We start from the raw sequence: 17786 nt of genomic DNA on the forward strand, positions 1-17786 counted from the left end.
TGGGTGACGTTTAACACAAATGAACCATAAACTCCAGAGATATATAATATGTTGCTGAGATTAATTTGTGGTAATCCTAAAGCTACTTAAAAATAATTAATCAGATTGCTCTTAGGTAGAACCGTGACAATCCCGTCAAAAACCAATCTGAGCCTTCCCTCTCCTGGGGTATTAGATATGGATAAGAATCAGATCACTTGCTTAGGGCAGAGCAGAAGCATCGATGAGGAGCCATAGTCACCAGTTCAGAGCCTGGCTGATTCAGTGGTGAATGAAGCCACGATGGAAAGTAACATCACCCCAGCTGACATGGACCTATGGACGGAAGTCCCAGAAGCACCCACGATTTTCCCCCGGGTGGGCTATAGCATCATCTCTTTCCTCATGTTCATCAATACGCTTTTATCGGTCTTCAACAATTCACTGGTGATATCGGTCATGCTGAAGAACCCGCACCTTCTCAATGCTATGAATGTTATCATCCTGAGCTTGGCTGTGTCTGACCTTATGATTGCTTGCTGTGGCTCTGCTATCGTGACACTCACCAACTACAAAGGCTATTTCTTCTTGGGGGATGAATTTTGCATATTTCAAGGATTTGCCGTGAATTACTTTGGTAAGTTGCCCAAGTGATTTTGCAGGATATTGTTATGTACCTAGAAATTGTATTTGTTATTACAGGTGCATTGGTGGCATAATTCTAATACATTTTTGTCACATTGAGCAACATATCACACTCCTGAAATTCATATCAGTGAGCACTATGCACCCTTCTCGTCACAGGTCTTGTTTCCCTGTGCACGTTGACGCTGTTGGCATATGAGCGGTACAGAGTGGTGTGCAAGCCCATGGCTGGCTTCAAGCTGAACAGGCGGCGCAGCTGCCAGGGTCTCCTGTTTGTCTGGCTCTTCTGCCTCTTCTGGGCCGTGGCACCGCTGTTGGGCTGGAGCTCGTATGGCCCTGAGGGAGTGCAGACGTCATGCTCGCTGGGCTGGGAGGAGAGGTCCTGGAGCAACTACAGCTACCTGATCCTCTACACAATACTGTGCTTCTTGTTGCCTACAGCCATCATCATCTACTGCTACTCCAAAGTCCTCCTACACATGAAAAAGGTGCCTCTCTTTTTTGCTCTAACTCTACACTAGATTGGTCTACAGTACAATAAGAAAGATTTTACACAAGTTTGTAGGCTTGCTAGCTTTCACAAAGTCGTTTGCTAACTGCTTAGTTACACGATGCATAACATCACTAATATGATCCTGGTGAACCTAATAACAAAGTCTTTATAGTGCTCGGAGATTTAATATAATGACTCTTATTTCTTGTACACAATGTCTTCACCCTGAAGCTGAACAGGAGCGTGGAGCTGCAGGGAGGCAGGCCGAGCCTGGAGGAGAATGACCGCGCCAGCCAGATGGTCTTCTCCATGATCATTGCCTTCTTCATCTGCTGGCTGCCTTACACAGCTCTGTCTGTTGTGGTGGTCACAGCTCCAGATCTTGAAATCCCACCACTGGTTGCTACCATGCCCATGTACTTTGCCAAAACCAGCCCTGTCTACAACCCCATCATCTATATTCTGTCAAACAAACAGGTGGGTCAAAATCTCTTCCTCTCTTTTCTTGTCTCTATTTCTCTCTCTCTCTCTCTCACTCTCTATCTTTCTCACACACACACACACACACACACACACACACACACACACGCATGCACACACTTAGAATTAGAATCGCTATTAACATGCTTAACCAATTAAATCCAACCCCATGCTGTGTCCATGTCACCTACAGTTCCGTGACTGTGCTTTGGAGTTTCTCTCCTGTGGCCGTTACATCCCCCATGGCACACAGACTGGCAGCCTCGTCATGGCGGCGCTCCAGCGCAGCAGCCGAATCACCAGCATTCCGAGCAGGATTCAGCCTGTCTGACCACACTTCCATGTCAGAAGTCCATCATATCACTTGTAGCTTGTTCATGTCTCTAATGCACAAATGTAATCAAACTCATTTTACACTGTTGTGTTGTTTTTTTAATAATGATCAATTTTTGTGTTAAATGTGACCATGATTTGTAGATATTTTGGTGGTTACCCATAACGTAACATGGTTTTCCAAAATGTTTGCATATCCCAGTTGGATGTCTTGCACACACACAATAGAAACTTGGATGGGGATAAGAGTGTAAGGTTATCAACAGCATCGTGCCCCTGGAGCAAGTGAGATGTTAAGAGCTTCAGTGGACCAGTGTAAAGCCCTGCTACTCTGGCTCATCCCATCACTACAGATGACATGGGGATCAAATCAAAAATCCTTTGGCTAGTGGTTTAACATCGAAAACCCCTGAACCATCACCATGTTATTATATTACATTGCCCATTAATTAACCTATACTTTTGGGATGAAATGTTTTCTTTTCAGTTAGTGGTGTACAGGTATATGAGCACCTTTGGTCATTTTTTCTACCATCATGATTTCGCAGCACCGTATTAGCTCTGAATTCTTGTTTCTTGTTTATTCATGAAGTTGTATTCAGACTAAATATGTTTAATTTGAACTAATAGTCGCAATTGTAGGTCTATAATGGTGTCTGTATGGAAATAAATCTTAAGTTCTGGTTGACTTCTAATGATCCAACAGTGCAGCTCAAATAAAGTCATTTGGAGAAAAAAATAAGGCAAGGAATGAAAAGAAGCAATGAGAATTGAATTGACTTACATTTTATTTGTTTGTTTTTATTGGACGGGCTAAAGAGGGGTCACTGTCCATGTGCAGTGAATAGGCCTACATTTCATCCTTCAGATATTGATAAACAACTTTGACTATTTTTCAGTGGACATGTTGAAAAAGTAATGGGAAGAGCAGAAGACTGTAGTCTATAGTGCATGTCAGTTTCATTAAAAACATCTCCATCTTTTCCCTCCTCTGTTGATAAATTGACCAATAGTACTTCATTATAGGATCCATTTTACTTATATCAATTGTAATCAATGTAAAGCAAGCGCAAAGCAAATAGGTTGTAATTCATACATTTTAGTAAAATATAAGGAGAACTCGGAAAAGCACACATAACATGTCCTACCGCGTAAAGCAAACTCGCATCAGTGCAAAAATAATCAAAAGTTGTATCTTGCCATGATGTGTGATCAAGGGTCTTTGTTTGCCATGATTCCAATAAACCAAAATTTGTCTGAGTCTTTGACTGTCCTTGTGGTAAGACGTAATCCTACACGTATACCTAGTGTAACCCACGGCTAGAATTCCCGAAGGAAGGCAGAAGATCCAATTAAATTCACCCCATTCTGAGATATAATTGCTATTATTTATGCAAGTACGTACAAGGCCAAGCACAAACTGGTGAAATTCACGAAGAGTTCCCAGGTGGTCTCCAGAGCGCAACGGGGTGTTAATTGAAGAGTGTTCACTGTCACATCCAGATGTCAGAAAAGGCCTACTCTGTTCCTGTGCAACGTGCGGCTAACATGTAGTCGGATGACCTGGTTGTTCCTTTCAAAGTGATATCCATGTGATGGGTATAATTCGAGTGCTATCTGTTATTCTTTTGACCTGAAATGCAAGGAAACATTTCACATGTACTGGAGTTTATGAACATTTCTACGCGTATAAACTACGTTGGTTTGGTTCTGACGGTAACCAGTTGCGCATTTTTATTTTTTACTCTATTCGTTGGCATTGCAGCGAATGTGTTCGTGGCATGGGCTGTGCATAACCAAAAGTCCTTACAAACGTCCAACAATGCATTGTTGGTAAATCTCGCAGTGATAGACTTTTTACGTTGCGTTATCGACTGCCCGTTAATTTTAGTCATTTTTCTAAATGGAGACACTACTGATCAAGTTGGATTTTCATTGTGCAACGCACAGTTTGCTTCGTTCTCCATCACCTGTTGTGTCCAGCTGCTTACTTTGGCTAGTATCAGCGCTGAGAGATACCAAGCCATAGCACACCCATTCGAAACAACTGAACGGCGTAAACGGGTTATGATATGGATTCCTTCAACTTGGACAGTGGCAATTCTTTTATCTATTCTTTGCTTACTGTTTGTGAAGGACTCTTCAGTGTACGTAAAGTGCAAGGGAATGGACATAAAAGAACTCCCGTCGTACGACACATTTGGAATGTATATTTTAATGCCACTGTGGACTGCTTGTCTGGCAGTCATCGTTGGATTCTATGCTCGCATCTTTATACTAGTAAAAGCCCATAGAAGAAAAATATTTGACAAAGGTATAGTGCGGACTCTTGATGACACCAATGGCAACGCGAAGAGCACTAAGGTAACTAATGAAAGCACGATAAAGGAAATTATTAATATCGTACCAGAAGTCACTGTCAAGACGGATTTTACTTATCGTGCGCAAGAGGAACCTGCTTCTACGGACAACATATTACCGTGTGAAAACAATACTGTGTCCGCGCCATTTCACACAACCGACCATGATTTAACATTGGACAGACATCATACAGAAACAAAAGACTCCTCTAGAGTTTTCACCGAAAACAGTGACTCGACAAAGCGTGTTTCTTCTTCGCAGACCAGAGCACTCGTGGTGATAGACCTTGAGAAGCGCGAGGACGACTGCGGACTCCAACCGCAGCCTTTGAATACCGTATCCGAGTCAGCGACGTTGCAGTCTGCTGGAGAAAAACAAACAGACACCCAAACAACCATTCCGCCGGAACCTGAGAATCAAGGTGATATAGCAGGTGCTGTCTGCATGATGCCATCCCACTTTAACTCAGACAGGGCTAAGAAAAATAAAGAGGGCAAATTGGCAAAACGCTCCGGTTACATCATTCTTACTTTCCTGTTATTTTGGACACCATTCATCGCGACAGTCCTTGCAAATTACTTTATCAACTTCATCAAATACACAAGTGTAAGTATTTCTTCACAGGGTCAACAAACTGTTTTTAGCTTATTGACGCACAGAAGATGTTTATATAGGCTGTAGACATTTTAAATATGTTAAATAACCCTGTTAACTTTCACACAACTTTGCTTTGGACGCACATGTCATTCAACATTTGTAGCGTTATATTAAAACCCAGAATAGGAATAAACTAGGATCTTACACATCACATGGTTATACATAATTCAGACATTATAATATTATTACATTTCTTTTTATTAATTAAATATTTTGAATCTATATAAATCAAGAAGCCTAAAATGTATGTTTGAGATGTTAATAGAAAAAGAATGAGATGAGATGAGAATGAGATGAGAGGACAAAAAAAGATAGCGTAATATAGATCATAGATCAGACAACAATTAAGACAATAGCTTGTAATGACCTTAACATCCATAATTCTTTATATGTATGAATTGGTGAACGAATTGCTTGATTTTCACAAACGTTTGTGTATTTCAGATGGAAATTGAATTGGAGTTGGAAATACTGAGTGTCTCCTTGGTCTGCATGACATCTGTCACCAATCCAATAATTTATGCTGTTGTAAACCCGCAATTTCGAACGGAATTTTACAGCCTAAGATCTAAATTTAAATCAATTTGTATGACATGAAATATGAAAGAAAAAAGTTTGTTTGTAGGATTAACTATGTACATATTTGCTTGCCTAATTCGTTTTGACCTCTCTTTCTGAAGAAAATTTAAATATAATTTTAGTTTGAAATGGTTTTCAAATAAGAGAATGGTGGTTGTGATGGTGGTGAAGGCTATGGTGCCTATAGATCTGCCTATAGTGCCTATAATAATGTGCTTCTATTGGTTTTGTATAATGTATGTTACCACATTGATCCACCTTCCACTTTAGTGGTACACTAAAACATAAACTATTGTTTTTCATCTTGTGTATCAAATATTTTGCATCAAATGTAACAAAGGGATTACTTGTGTTTTTATTTCTTATTTAAAAAGACCAGTAAAACCCAGATCTAATTGGAGAGGGCAAGTAGATTAAATACCATACCCTGGCAGTCCAATGGAAAATGCGACATACTGGCCAGGCTATCTTGATTTGGTTCTGGTGTATCCCCGCACCTTTCAAAGTGGTGATTAGAGCCAGGGGACTTCACAGTTCTGGAGGTCTCTCGAGATTTCAAATGCCAAGCAAGCGGCACAGCTCTTATAGATTACACTCAGATTGCAATGCAAACCTGCAACGCCATTTACTGAACACAGGAAATAATAAGGATGGCACAAAGTAGTTTGGAAATAGTGGTGGTGGATTGTTATAACTCAATAGTAATCCTTGAGTGATGTATCTCATTGAAGAAAGAATCCATAATAATGATCAATGATACGGTAGGAGAAGAGGAGTTTATATTTTTACTGAGTGGACTATATTAAAGAAACTTTATGTAAATGTGTTTGTTTACAATGATAAGGCAACGTTGTTTTACTTTAGCTCTGTATGTAACATTGCAACTTGTAACAGCAAAGTAATTAAAAGTGGTGGGGGGGGGGGGGGGGGGGGGGGGGTCGGCAGAATTAAAGTTATGCCTGTGTATAGTCTTCATGACCCTAGCCCACAGAAGCCTTCTGAAATAACAATACCGTTTCTTTGTTGGATGAACTGAATAAATGGACCGTCAGACAGAGTGATTGTACCCACATTTCATGTAGTGCACTGTATTAAAGTAAATATGAACGAACCCAATCACCTGCAAAGAGTGCTAAAACCATCATCAGGTTTCTCAGGGCTATTATGTAATAACGCTGTTGATATGCATATATTTTAGAAAACACCATCTGTCTGTCTATCTGATGGTAATATGAGTAGGTATTATCTCTGGCCTTCAGTCACGTAAAATGTAGTTAGTGTCCTATCATGTTAATATTTTTGAGCCTTTTCAAACAATCTACAATTTGCATTCATAAAGGGATAAGAATCTGCATCAGCAGCAAGCCGATGTGAATTCAGCAGAGCCAGCAGATTGACATTGGTCCCCTTCTTGTTCAGGCAGAACTACAAGTAGAACAGTGACCAGTGAGACAAGGCCTGAGAGGGCAACTAAAGTGGGTGAATATCATCACAAATCATGTGATCTACTGAGACATCCTTAGACATAAGGTGGTCTATAAGGACGAAGATAAAATGGTGGGTACTTCCACTTCCAAAGACTCCCATTTATAAGGCAACCACAATTAATGCCAAGTCCTATCAAGAATCTATTCTTGGATGCAATGCACAGAACTGATACAAATTATGATGGTTTAGTAAGGTTTAGTTTATGTTCAACAAAAGTGACTTCATGTACAAACATACATACATACACACATACTCTTGTTCTCTCTTTGGATAACTAAACTGTTAAGATACACTTAATTAATATAATAAAATAAAACACACTTAACTCCTATTGCAGTTTTGCAATTGAGAATGTGTCAGATAAAGGGTTAGCTCATTCTAATTTTCACACATTTCCCTCTCAGCATTCAAATCAGCAGCAAGATCTCATTTAGAACAAAACAAACAAACAAGAAAATCAAACCAAAATCATACATTTACAAAATATCTAAAGAGGTTAGAAATATCTATTGCAGACGTTTCAGTTTCATAGAAAAGGTGCAAACTAAATCCTTCGAGTTCGAAAGATGAAGCTGAGACATTTTGGACCGTACACTTTTCAAGTAAGAAATTACAGTACTATGACCTCATCAGTTGCTTAGCAGCCAGCAGGGGAGGGTGCATAGAAGTACACAGCCAGAAGTATGAGGTAAACCACTACCAGAGCAGTACCTGTGGAGATGAGGAGTTGTGCATGTTCACACCCCACACACACACACACACACACACACACACACACACACACACACACACACACACGTCAGATTGTTTTCTGTCTACAGTCCATGATCAATTTGAACACAAGAACACAAAGGCAGATGTAGTGGAATTTCTCACCTTGAAAATAATCAGACTTGCCATCCATGAAAATATAGTTGACAAGAATCACACTGAAAATGCTTGCCCATAGATGGAGATCGCTGAATATGAGGACAAAGCCAACATCCTACGGACAAAGACATCCTTTGATTATTTGAGAATCATAAATAAAATGATGACAGAAAAATGAAGCGTTTACCTAGCAGGTGTAATACACCCTAAATTACATTTAAAAGCAATTTCCAGCAACCACTATGTATGTTTCTCTTTCTCCATCATGTGTTCTGAGGCTGATGTGTCTCAAGTGCTTGCATATGGCCACCTCACAAAACAACCAATGAGCTACTGCAAACACACTTTTGTAGACTTACATAGACAGCATTGAAGAGGACCAGTAGAGGGATCTGAATCATACACACTTGCACAGCAATGCAGCTTCCCACCTCCAAGCTGTGGCAGAATAAGAGGACATCAGCTAATCCATACTCAGTGAAACACATTAAGGCCTAAAGATCAACATATTTAGTTGAGATTGAACTTACCTACATTTACATTTACATTTAGTCATTTAGCAGACGCTTTTGTCCAAAGCGACGTACAAGGGAGAGAATATTCAAGCTACGAGCAATAGAACCTGGTGTAACAATAAATAAAGCAGGTGTACCTCAAACTGATATTATTCTGGAGGGCAAACTGGATTCCATTCACTATCTCCGGAATTTCAGGCACCATAGCCAGCACGGTGACACCAATGAAATACTGTCAAGACAGAAAATGAGTGATCTGTGCAAAATTGGTTGTGCATACACTTCTGCTCTTTTTTATATTTCATCTTGTCAGTGGCGGACTAACCTGGGAGATGCCAGGCTGGCTGAGGATTGGCTGAATATGTTCTGTGGTCAGGTCTGCACAGGCCGACATTAGCACTGTGGCCACGATGAGAATGAACAAAGCTCTCCACCGTGACCAGTGGACCACAGCCCCTAGGTGTCCAGATGCTGTGAAGACACACACACACACACACACTCACTTACATGATATACTGAAATTAACGGCATTGGGTTTATCCCGAGTCATTTTCACTTACCATTACTATCACCAACTTGGATATCGTAGATGTGTGAGTGTGTCTTCAGGGTAAAGATGAGACCAATGATGTAAGCAGCAGGTAAGAGGGCAGAGACCGAGTACACCAGTGGCCTAGGGGGAGGGAGGATTTCAATTTAAAACTTATTGACCACAATATTTCAATACAAACCTACACAGAGCCAGATGTGATTATAACACTTACTCAATATGGTCATGGAACATGGTGGAGTTTTTTTCACCCTAATAAAACAAAGGAAGAAATGTCAGCATCAACCTTTTAACAAACTATGTTTCGCAGTTCGATGGAATAGTCAATAGAGTTAAAAGTTCCTGCAGGATTTTCTACAATGCAGATGGTAAATTCAAATCACCAACATAGACAGAGTCAGTAACGGTAGACCCGTAACACGTGAGACATTAAGTTAAAATGATGCAACAGACAGAAGAGGCTCACCAGGTCATAGTGACAGTTGTGGCAAACGTAAGGACCACTAGTATTTGTGGAGGCATTGGTCCCCGTGGAACTGCAGCCTTCACAGATCAGATTGCCATAGGCCTTAGAGAACATTGTTGGAGCAAACACCCCTGCAATGACAGGCCAGCAGACAGGTTTGTGAAACATGTTGCACAAGATCACAGTGTGTCACTTTAAGAACAACTCACTATACCAACCAGTGTGGAGTAGGGGAATAACATTCAAACAATGTATGCACCTATCACTACTCTGCCTACCTCCAATGGATATGAAGAGCAGTGATGAGCTGACTCCAGCCGAGCGACTGTTGAACCTTTGCTCCCTGTGTCTCAGTCCACCAATGACCATGCAGATCCCCTATAGAGTACACAGAGCAAGTTAGGAACAATGAAATGTGAAAATGAACCAATTACTTAAGTAGACAAACCGGTGAAAACATCTGAATTGTCCCCACTATTGATTATTTAAAGACATAAAGGTGGATTTCCAAAACGGACTCTTAACTTATAAACCACATAGCACTTGAATCCCCTATGGACAAATGGCATGGCTAATAGATGTGTACATGTTGCTGATACACTTGTAACCACATTCATCTTCACTACAAATGGAAAGAAGGTTGCATGCTGTTCCTATGTAATGAAGCATCCAGCCTAGGCCGCACGTGTGCGCTCCTCAATACTGACGGGGATGAAGAGAATGCATCCCAGCAGAGTTCCAGTCAGGGCAGCCTTGACTATCTCCTGCAGACACTGGTTTCCTTGGCTGTGTCCCCTGATCAGGGCGGTGATATAGAAGGTCATCTCCGCGATGGAGCCAAATGTGGCGTTCACAACTGCACCAACGGCAAAGTTACTCTGCGCTGAAATACTGACAGGAAAGGGAATCAAAGTTAGTTTGCTGAGTTGATCCACATACCACAAAACGGGTAGCATTGTCAATGGCCAGTGAATCGGTACTCTTTCTTATCTACAAAGAGTCACCATCTTTGGTTATGTATTCGACATCTACTGTATATGATAAGTGTGTGAAAGTTTACCATGCCCTCACCTAGCGATACCCATACCAATGTAGTAGGACAAAGGAATGATTGAGCCAATGGCTGTGGCAAATTTGACCTCCGAAGAGGCAAATTTATTGTCTTTGTCAACGTAACCAATCACCAGAGCGATAATGACCAGCGGTAAAAGGTCTAAAAATGACAGGTCAAGGAATTCAACAGAAGGAAGAGTGAGCACAATAGACAGCAGCAGCATCTGTTTAGTTATCTGACACAATCTAGTAGCTTTCAGCAAACCAATAGTACATACTGTATGTGACTGACCATACTAGCAAATGCTAACACTTTTCTTAGGATTATCCATCTACTAAACAACAATTTGCAAAAGAAGTTAGTAATAAAAACAAGATCGTTATTGACCAATAAGCTGAACTTGATCACACTTTTCACAAAAGATACTGACAGCAAACACATTGATCCCATCCACCGTGTACTTGTAGTAGTAGCCATTGATAGCATGGTTGCAGCACAGCAGAGCCGTGTCCTCACCAGACTGTGGCTAGAGAATGTTTTGGTGATAATGTCAATCAGCTGTTCTAATAAGATTTGTCATTAATATTCATTTACCAACATTTACTAATAAATACCTCCGTTACAGGGCTGATGTGAACTTCCTCAGGTGGCAAAAGTAGAATTGAGCCCACTGCACGGGCATTCATCTTGGCCACAGGGATGGTGACGACCAGCAGCCAAGACAGCAGGCAGCCCAGAGAGTGAAAGATAACCAGGACGGGATAGCCCAGCAGAAGCCACACGTAAGTACTCACACGTTTCTGAAACAACACCATATCTACTGAGCACTGATATGGTAGGAACAGGAAGCATCTACATATGGTACAGAATGTTTAGCAGTCATAACTACTCTAGACATCCATGTGAAAAAAATTAAGTTTGGCTTTTCACATTTAGACATTTATGTCAGTTAACTGTCGAGTCCTTGTTAAACATTCTGTATTTGATTCATGAATTTATGAAAACAAAGCAAATTAACAACTGTCTCATCTCACCCAGTGTGAGGTTTTGAGTGGTGGCTGAGGCTCCTCGACAATCTCTTCTACAGGTGTTGGCAGCAAAAAAGTAGAGGCTCCCCGATTGTCTTCTACATCCTCAGTAAAGGTGTGTGCGTCTTTCCTTTTAGGTCTTCTGTCTGAAGCCACGCCCTGTTGAACCCAAAGATAATTCAGCCTGTGCATAAGCAAGAGTGATCAGCACAAACAAAATATGAACATTTAAAATTCCACTTCACCACGCTAACAAGTGATGAAATTAATTAATTAATAAACATATAAATTAAAATGCAGCCATTTATTTTTGTCAAGGCAAGTTTAGTATATAGCACATTTCATACACGGGCAATTCAATGTGCTTTATGTAAATAAAAGCAAAAGGAACATCTTAAAGGAAAACTTCAGGATTTTTGAACCTGGGCCCTATTACTGAATTTGAATTGAGGGAAATTTGAATTCAAATTTAGGATTACATTGCCATTTTGCATATTACATTTTCATTTCACTTTGGCTGATCCTCTGCCATGTCTCCTTCTTGACAATGGGATTCTGTTGTGAAGTTCAGCACGTTAGCATGTGCCAGATTTACAGACTCTCTCGCTCCCACTTCCCCCTTTCAGCCCATCTGCCCTACCCTGTGCATGAGAACCAAAGCCCTCTCACTCTGCCCCTCGGTCCGAGACACTTTGTTTTCTTTCCCATTTACAGACTCAGGGCTGTGTATAGACACCGAATCATTTCTGCGCACACAAAACGGACAACTAGCAGACCGTGAAGAGATATTGGCTGAATTTGACAAAAAGTGTATGAGAAGAAAATTGAAGAGATGTCATTAATTAGTTAAAGTAACACTATGGAGTTTCTGGAACCGCAAGGTAGGGGGCTACTTTCTGCTGGACTATTCAGTAACTTATTTGCTGTCTTGCTTTGTCTTGTGTTGCACGTGCTTGATGTTTGACTGTGTTAGGAAAGTTGTTGACTCGCTAGTTTGTCATAAACATAGTATGCGAATTTCAACAGGTTTCGATAAATGTAGCCGCTAGCAAGACATCTCGTTAGCGATGTTAGCAAGCTTGTTATAACACACTTGAACATTGATGCTATTAATAAGTGCTCTCGCGTCGGCTTCTGTGTAATTTTATTGTGATAGCTATGTTGGCTAGCTTGCCAACAACTTTCCTAACACAGTCAAACATCAAGCAAGTGCAACACAAGACAAAGCAAGACAGCAAATAAGTTACTGAATAGTCCAGCAGAAAGTAGCCCCCTACCTGGCGGCTCCAGAAACTCCATGGTGTTACTTTAACAGCTAAAACCATTGGCTTGGACACATTAATAACAGACCAATCGTATAAAGCCTAACTAGTGTATACTTGGTGACAATGTAATGTAAAAGAGTTTTCCAGCCCAAAAACTGAAAACATATTAATTTTACCTTTGTTATGGACTTCCCAAACGGCCAGAGAAAATAACCTGATAAATTCCAGCAAAGTTTACCTGTAATAAGACAAAGTAACCACCGCAGTTAGAATAATTCACAAAATTTTACAACAGACACTAAATCAACTTGAAAGAGGTTTAAACTGACCATATGGGATCCCAATGAGAGTAGTGAACATCACAAGACTGAGCAAAATGTAGACCAGGGCAAGCCACCATCCAAACAAAATCACATAGAAGACATTGCCACAGGAAATCAAGGAACCTGTAATAATAACAGTCACAGACATCGTTACACTTCCCTTTAATATAAGAGAGTTCATTGCATATGCTGCACTCAGTACCTAGCAAATCCGTTAGTATTTACGACGGCGGGGACTGGGGATATATGTGCGGGTCACTGACTTACCTGTGTGAGGTTTGATGACATTCAACTCAGAGTAGAGCTCTTTCACTACCTCTGATCTCTCTTCAAAGGGTCGCTCAGTGACATGACTTTTCCATTTCCTGAATCCAAACTGAATAAGAGAGACATGCAGTGTCAACCTTGTTAAAGAGTGTAGTGAGGCGCATCACTGTAGCCAGGTGCATAAGTGCTCTGATAAACAATGACCCAATAAATGGCAAGTTTGGTCAAACTCTGGTGGGAAGTTTAATCACCTTGTAATTGTTAGCCAGTTTCTGTGCCTCCACTTCATTCTCTGCACTTATAGTTGTCTTGCAGGGGACCTCCACCCATTCATCATCCAATGCATGCAAGCTATGACCTGGTAAAGAAAGTGAACCCTCATAAACACACTGCTTTAAAGCACCGATTAACCCAGCACGTATACGTTCACACAAATGAATGGCAAATACTATAATGCATTAAAACAGACACTGCAACTTCATATATTTAATAGAAAATTTGAAAGAATGTTGTACACAACAATGATACAAATAAGTCCCTTACTTCCTTGAGTACATAAGTACTTGGGTGCGGAGGGACTCAATGGCAGGGAGGTACAGAGGAGGGAGGAGTGTCCATCAAGGCCCTCCTGGTGCAGGTGTGCCCCACACACCCCATCACACTCCAGCCCTCTGGGACCACCTCTGGGGCTCTGCTGGTTCCATTGTGGATCTGCTTTGAGAAAGGCCCATTTTAATTAGAAGTACAGCAGCTTTACACTCAATATTCCTTTGAGGTTGTACATGCTCTGTCATGTGTACCTTTACCTCAAAGTTTTACTTTTAACTTACTTTTGACCTGGCTGCTCTGTTATAACATATATATTGCATGTTGGCAAAAAAAACATACTTTTGGATATATACATCTGATTAACGAATTCACTAAGCTATATACATTATACAGTAGGGTCATTCATTTTCTTTATATTACATTATTGTCCAATAAAATAATACAATTAAATCATTAAATAAAATAATAAATAAAATAATAAATTCACGGCAACATTCACTAAACACAAGCATGCGTGCCACAAAAAGTCTACAGCCACCACTCTCACTCTCAGTTCCTCCATCACATCAGCTAATGTGTGCAGAGCACGCTCATGTTGGCTCATGTGACATACTCAGACAGGTGCTGTGGCCAAGTGGCAATGAATCACATGTGCACACTTTACTTCTGGAACTTAGTGTTGTCATATTGGTCTTTGAGCCCACTGTGTTACTGTTCATGTAAGGAAACGCAAACTGGTAAACTGGCTTGATTCCAGTTCAGTAAAAAGTCTCACTTCCTCGACCTTGTCTGAGCTGCTTTTTGCATATCTCCTTATCTAGCGTGAAAGGACGAAAACGCAACTTAAGTGTGACCGAGACACCTGCTTACACGGAGACGCCCCCGCAAAGTTCTGCAGCTCATTCAGAGATCCAGTAATTTGTAATAACAATAATAAAAGCCCTGAAGACTGCGAAAAGACCATGTCTGCCAATACGCTTCAAACTAAAGTTTTACATGATAAAGGAAAGAGTAAAACGACCCAGCGTATCATATGCCTTATAAATAACGCTACAAAGCTTACATCCATCACAGCCTATACATTTAAATCAGCTTCATATCAATCATTTTTAGATAGTTCGGTATGTTTTACAACATAAACGCAAATGCACATTGTCAAACACTTAAAAACTTAAATCTTAAACATAATCATAGACCGAAAGAGCCATTTCGAGTAGACCGACATTCACTATAGAGCCACAAGTTCGAAGATACGACACAAGTAGCTCCGGTGACTACGGAGTAGCCTAAACAGCTAGATAAATGGCCTTGGCTAACGAGTTTAGCGGTTCTACCTGTTTCATCTGAACGGTCAGCTGCAAACCTTCGCCTTCGTGTCTCGTTGTCAGCTGACAAATGTTCACTTTCAATGGACATCTCTGTTAAGCACAGTAATGGATCCCATGTGATGATTAATTCGCGTTATCCTTGAGAGCACAGTTAACGTGAGCTCCATTGAGCGCGCAGGGAACTGTGGGAAATGTAGTAAACTTGTAGGGTTTTTTACTTGGCTATTCTTAGGTTTACGGTGTCCGTTGACTTCAATTCACTCCGTCTGAAGTTATTTGCACGAATGTCCTTATTCACGCCGTTGCTATGTATCTTATCTACACCATTTCAGTATTATACATTACCACACCTGAAATACACACACACACACTGGAAGGGAAAGCATAATGCATAAGCCTGTCTATAAATTGTATTACTCGATTATTATAGCTATTCAAGTCTATTAAAGAAATCAAACATATCAAATACATTTCTTCCTCAGTAAGCCCATAGGACCACAGGCAGATGCCAATCCCAGTCACAAGCCTGCTACTGGTGAGAATGGTGAGCTTGATGGCCAGAGAGCAGTTAAACCGCTTTACCAAACCGTCATTCTGGGGTACAATGGAGTAGCCAGAGTCATTTTGATACCCAGCCGCTGACAGACCTCACCAAACATGCCAGCCTTGAAGTTCAGCCCCTGGTCACTATGCAGATCCTGGGGTGCACTGAAACGGCAGAACATCTCGTTGATCAGGCACTCAGCATTAGTGACAGCACTTTGGTCAGGGACGGCATATTCCTCTGGCCAATTGGTGAGGTAATCCATAGCCATGAGGATGTAACGGTTCCCTTGGTTGTTGGTGGAAAAGGGGCCCGGGACGTCCAAAGCCACATGTTCCATAGGTGCCCCCACTTGATGTTGCTGCATTGGGGTGTGAGAGCGCCGAGTTGGGCCCTTCTTGCAACTACACGTCCTGGTGACAGCCCAGCCAGTAGAACCGGGACTAGAGTTGATGGAGCATCTTGGTGATGCTGAAGTGGCCCGCCCCCACCAAGCTGTGGACCATTTGGAGGAATCGGGCACACAGGCTGGAAGGCACAAGCAGCTACAGGATGTTACGCTGGCTCCCAGGAGTCTGCCAGATCCAATTCAAGAGCCCATTCTGGATGGTGAAGCAGGGCCACTGTGAAAAGAGAGCTTTGGTTTCAGGATCCAGTGGTGAGACCCCATCCAGGATCCTGGCTCTGGGCTTGCTGAATTCCCACCCGTTGTCCTGACAAAGTGCCTGTAATATGACACTATTCCAAAAAGGCTCCACAGTTCTCTGACGTCATGGGGAATGGTCTCTCACCACTGCCAGTTTTGCTGAATCAGTAGATAGTCCTGCTGCACCAAATACAAATACAATGCTGTATCTCGCCAGAACAGCGTGCACAAGGTCATCTAGGTAGACTACGCCATGGATTTGGGGAACGTCAGCCAGCACTCTTTCCATCAGGTGCCCGAAAGTGGCTGGCCCATTGCAAAGCCCAAACAGAGAAACCTTGGACTGCTAGAGCCCCTGGCCAACGGTGAACGCGGTCTTTGGGCATGCCTCTTAGGTCAGTTCCACCTGCCAGTAGCTGCTTCGGAGATGGAGAGAGCTGAACCAACTGGACCCAGGAACACCATGAATCATCTTTCTTCTTGACTAGGGCAGCGGGTGCTGCCCATGGACTGCTGCTGGTCTCAATGATCCTGCTTCCATCATTTCTCAAATCTTCTGCTCGGTTGCTGCCTGCTTAGCTAATGGCAGCCACCGTGGACGTAGGTGGATTGAGTGGGCATCTCAGGTGTCAATGTCATGCTGAACCAGGCTGGTATGCATGCAGTCTTCAACTCTGTCTGCGAAAGTGTCTGTGTACTGCTCCAGGAGTGCATGCAGCTGGTTTCTCTGACTCGTCTCCAGCCCCTTGCAGCTCTGCTGGCACGGCTCCTCAATGACTTGTCTGGTCTCAGCTGTGAGCGGCAGACGTGTTAGCTCTCCCCCTTTCCCTACAATCACCTTGGTTGGCTCAGTGTTTGCCTACGGGGTTTTACTGGGTGAGCAGCAGGTTGTTTTATAGCTCATGACAGAACAGAGAAAACATGTTTCAAAGAAACCGGAGAAGAACAGAGGTTCCAAAGAAACGGAACATTCACTACTGCCTTCAAAATGCTACTAATCAAAACAAAACCACTATGTTGAGGGCAATGATTGTGAGATAATCACTATGGGCCAAGAGTACTGTAGCAGGTTTGGACAAAGGCCACGGGTCATTTTATTACCGCAGGACAAATTTCCACAAGTCAATACAATTCTAGTATCTGCATCACAGGGCTCTACAACTGAGCGTGAGTCTTAACTCGTGTCTAGGCTCAGGTCATGATAATCTAATTATTCTAACTATTATACCACTGTATGCTGAAAGTATGTGTCCTGTGACTTATTTGTAGTTATACACAGGAAAAGACGTTAAATGTGCTATTGGTTGGGGACTTGCCACAAACCTCTCACTGCCACATGCAAGCATTCATGCCCACCAACCTAACC

The 17786-nt window shown here is 41.8% G+C and overlaps 3 protein-coding genes across 5 annotated transcripts; 2 read left to right on the top strand and 1 right to left on the bottom strand.

Annotated features, from left to right (window-relative positions):
* The first annotated feature begins 37 nt into the window (after positions 1 to 37).
* LOC122132790 (pinopsin-like) lies at positions 38 to 1934 on the top strand. The gene is made up of 4 exons (XM_042707374.1): positions 38 to 616; positions 784 to 1112; positions 1349 to 1594; positions 1791 to 1934. The coding sequence occupies exons 1-4, from the start codon at positions 283 to 285 to the stop codon at positions 1926 to 1928; spliced, it is 1047 nt and encodes a 348-aa protein (XP_042563308.1). The 5' UTR covers positions 38 to 282; the 3' UTR covers positions 1929 to 1934.
* A 1370-nt stretch (positions 1935 to 3304) lies between these two features.
* LOC116220043 (5-hydroxytryptamine receptor-like) lies at positions 3305 to 6709 on the top strand. Its single transcript, XM_031565232.2, has 2 exons — positions 3305 to 4897; positions 5393 to 6709. The coding sequence occupies exons 1-2, from the start codon at positions 3569 to 3571 to the stop codon at positions 5543 to 5545; spliced, it is 1482 nt and encodes a 493-aa protein (XP_031421092.1). The 5' UTR covers positions 3305 to 3568; the 3' UTR covers positions 5546 to 6709.
* Positions 6710 to 7193: 484 nt separating this feature from the next.
* On the bottom strand, positions 7194 to 15407 carry cax2 (cation/H+ exchanger protein 2). Of its 3 annotated transcripts, none has more exons than XM_031565228.2 (20): positions 15237 to 15407; positions 13897 to 14064; positions 13605 to 13711; positions 13354 to 13462; positions 13093 to 13209; positions 12940 to 13001; positions 11505 to 11657; positions 11085 to 11270; positions 10897 to 10996; positions 10488 to 10629; positions 10124 to 10307; positions 9695 to 9794; positions 9417 to 9547; positions 9165 to 9202; positions 8961 to 9073; positions 8726 to 8871; positions 8538 to 8632; positions 8245 to 8323; positions 7892 to 8000; positions 7194 to 7726 (listed from the first exon to the last, which is right to left on the bottom strand). In XM_031565228.2, exons 1-20 carry the CDS (start codon positions 15316 to 15318, stop codon positions 7653 to 7655), a joined length of 2295 nt encoding a protein of 764 aa, XP_031421088.1. In that variant the 5' UTR covers positions 15319 to 15407; the 3' UTR covers positions 7194 to 7652. The 3 variants fall into 3 exon arrangements, with proteins under 3 accessions (XP_031421088.1, XP_031421087.1, XP_031421089.1); XM_031565227.2 differs by having other exon boundaries at positions 13897 to 14067; XM_031565229.2 differs by lacking the exons at positions 7194 to 7726; positions 7892 to 8000; positions 8245 to 8323 and adding an exon at positions 8326 to 8415 and having other exon boundaries at positions 13897 to 14067.
* Between the last annotated feature and the right edge of the window lie 2379 nt (positions 15408 to 17786).

Source organism: Clupea harengus, chromosome 3, assembly GCF_900700415.2.
Source record: "Clupea harengus chromosome 3, Ch_v2.0.2, whole genome shotgun sequence".
Classification (NCBI taxonomy): domain Eukaryota; kingdom Metazoa; phylum Chordata; class Actinopteri; order Clupeiformes; family Clupeidae; genus Clupea; species Clupea harengus.

What these genes read in the sequence shown, in the direction of transcription:
- LOC116220043 (XM_031565232.2), top strand. Translation starts at nt 3,569, where the DNA reads ATGCAAGGAAACATTTCACATGTACTGGAGTTTATGAACATTTCTACG. An exon ending in ACTTCATCAAATACACAAGT is followed by an intron (nt 4,898 to 5,392) that starts GTAAGTATTTCT and finishes TGTGTATTTCAG; the next exon opens with ATGGAAATTGAATTGGAGTT.
- cax2 (XM_031565227.2), bottom strand. Translation starts at nt 15,318, where the DNA reads ATGTCCATTGAAAGTGAACATTTGTCAGCTGACAACGAGACACGAAGG. An exon ending in GATGCATTCTCTTCATCCCC is followed by an intron (nt 9,795 to 10,123) that starts GTCAGTATTGAG and finishes TGTACTCTATAG; the next exon opens with GGGATCTGCATGGTCATTGG. An exon ending in CAAGTCTGATTATTTTCAAG is followed by an intron (nt 7,727 to 7,891) that starts GTGAGAAATTCC and finishes TCATCTCCACAG; the next exon opens with GTACTGCTCTGGTAGTGGTT.
- LOC122132790 (XM_042707374.1), top strand. Translation starts at nt 283, where the DNA reads ATGGAAAGTAACATCACCCCAGCTGACATGGACCTATGGACGGAAGTC. An exon ending in TCCTCCTACACATGAAAAAG is followed by an intron (nt 1,113 to 1,348) that starts GTGCCTCTCTTT and finishes TTCACCCTGAAG; the next exon opens with CTGAACAGGAGCGTGGAGCT. An exon ending in ATATTCTGTCAAACAAACAG is followed by an intron (nt 1,595 to 1,790) that starts GTGGGTCAAAAT and finishes TGTCACCTACAG; the next exon opens with TTCCGTGACTGTGCTTTGGA.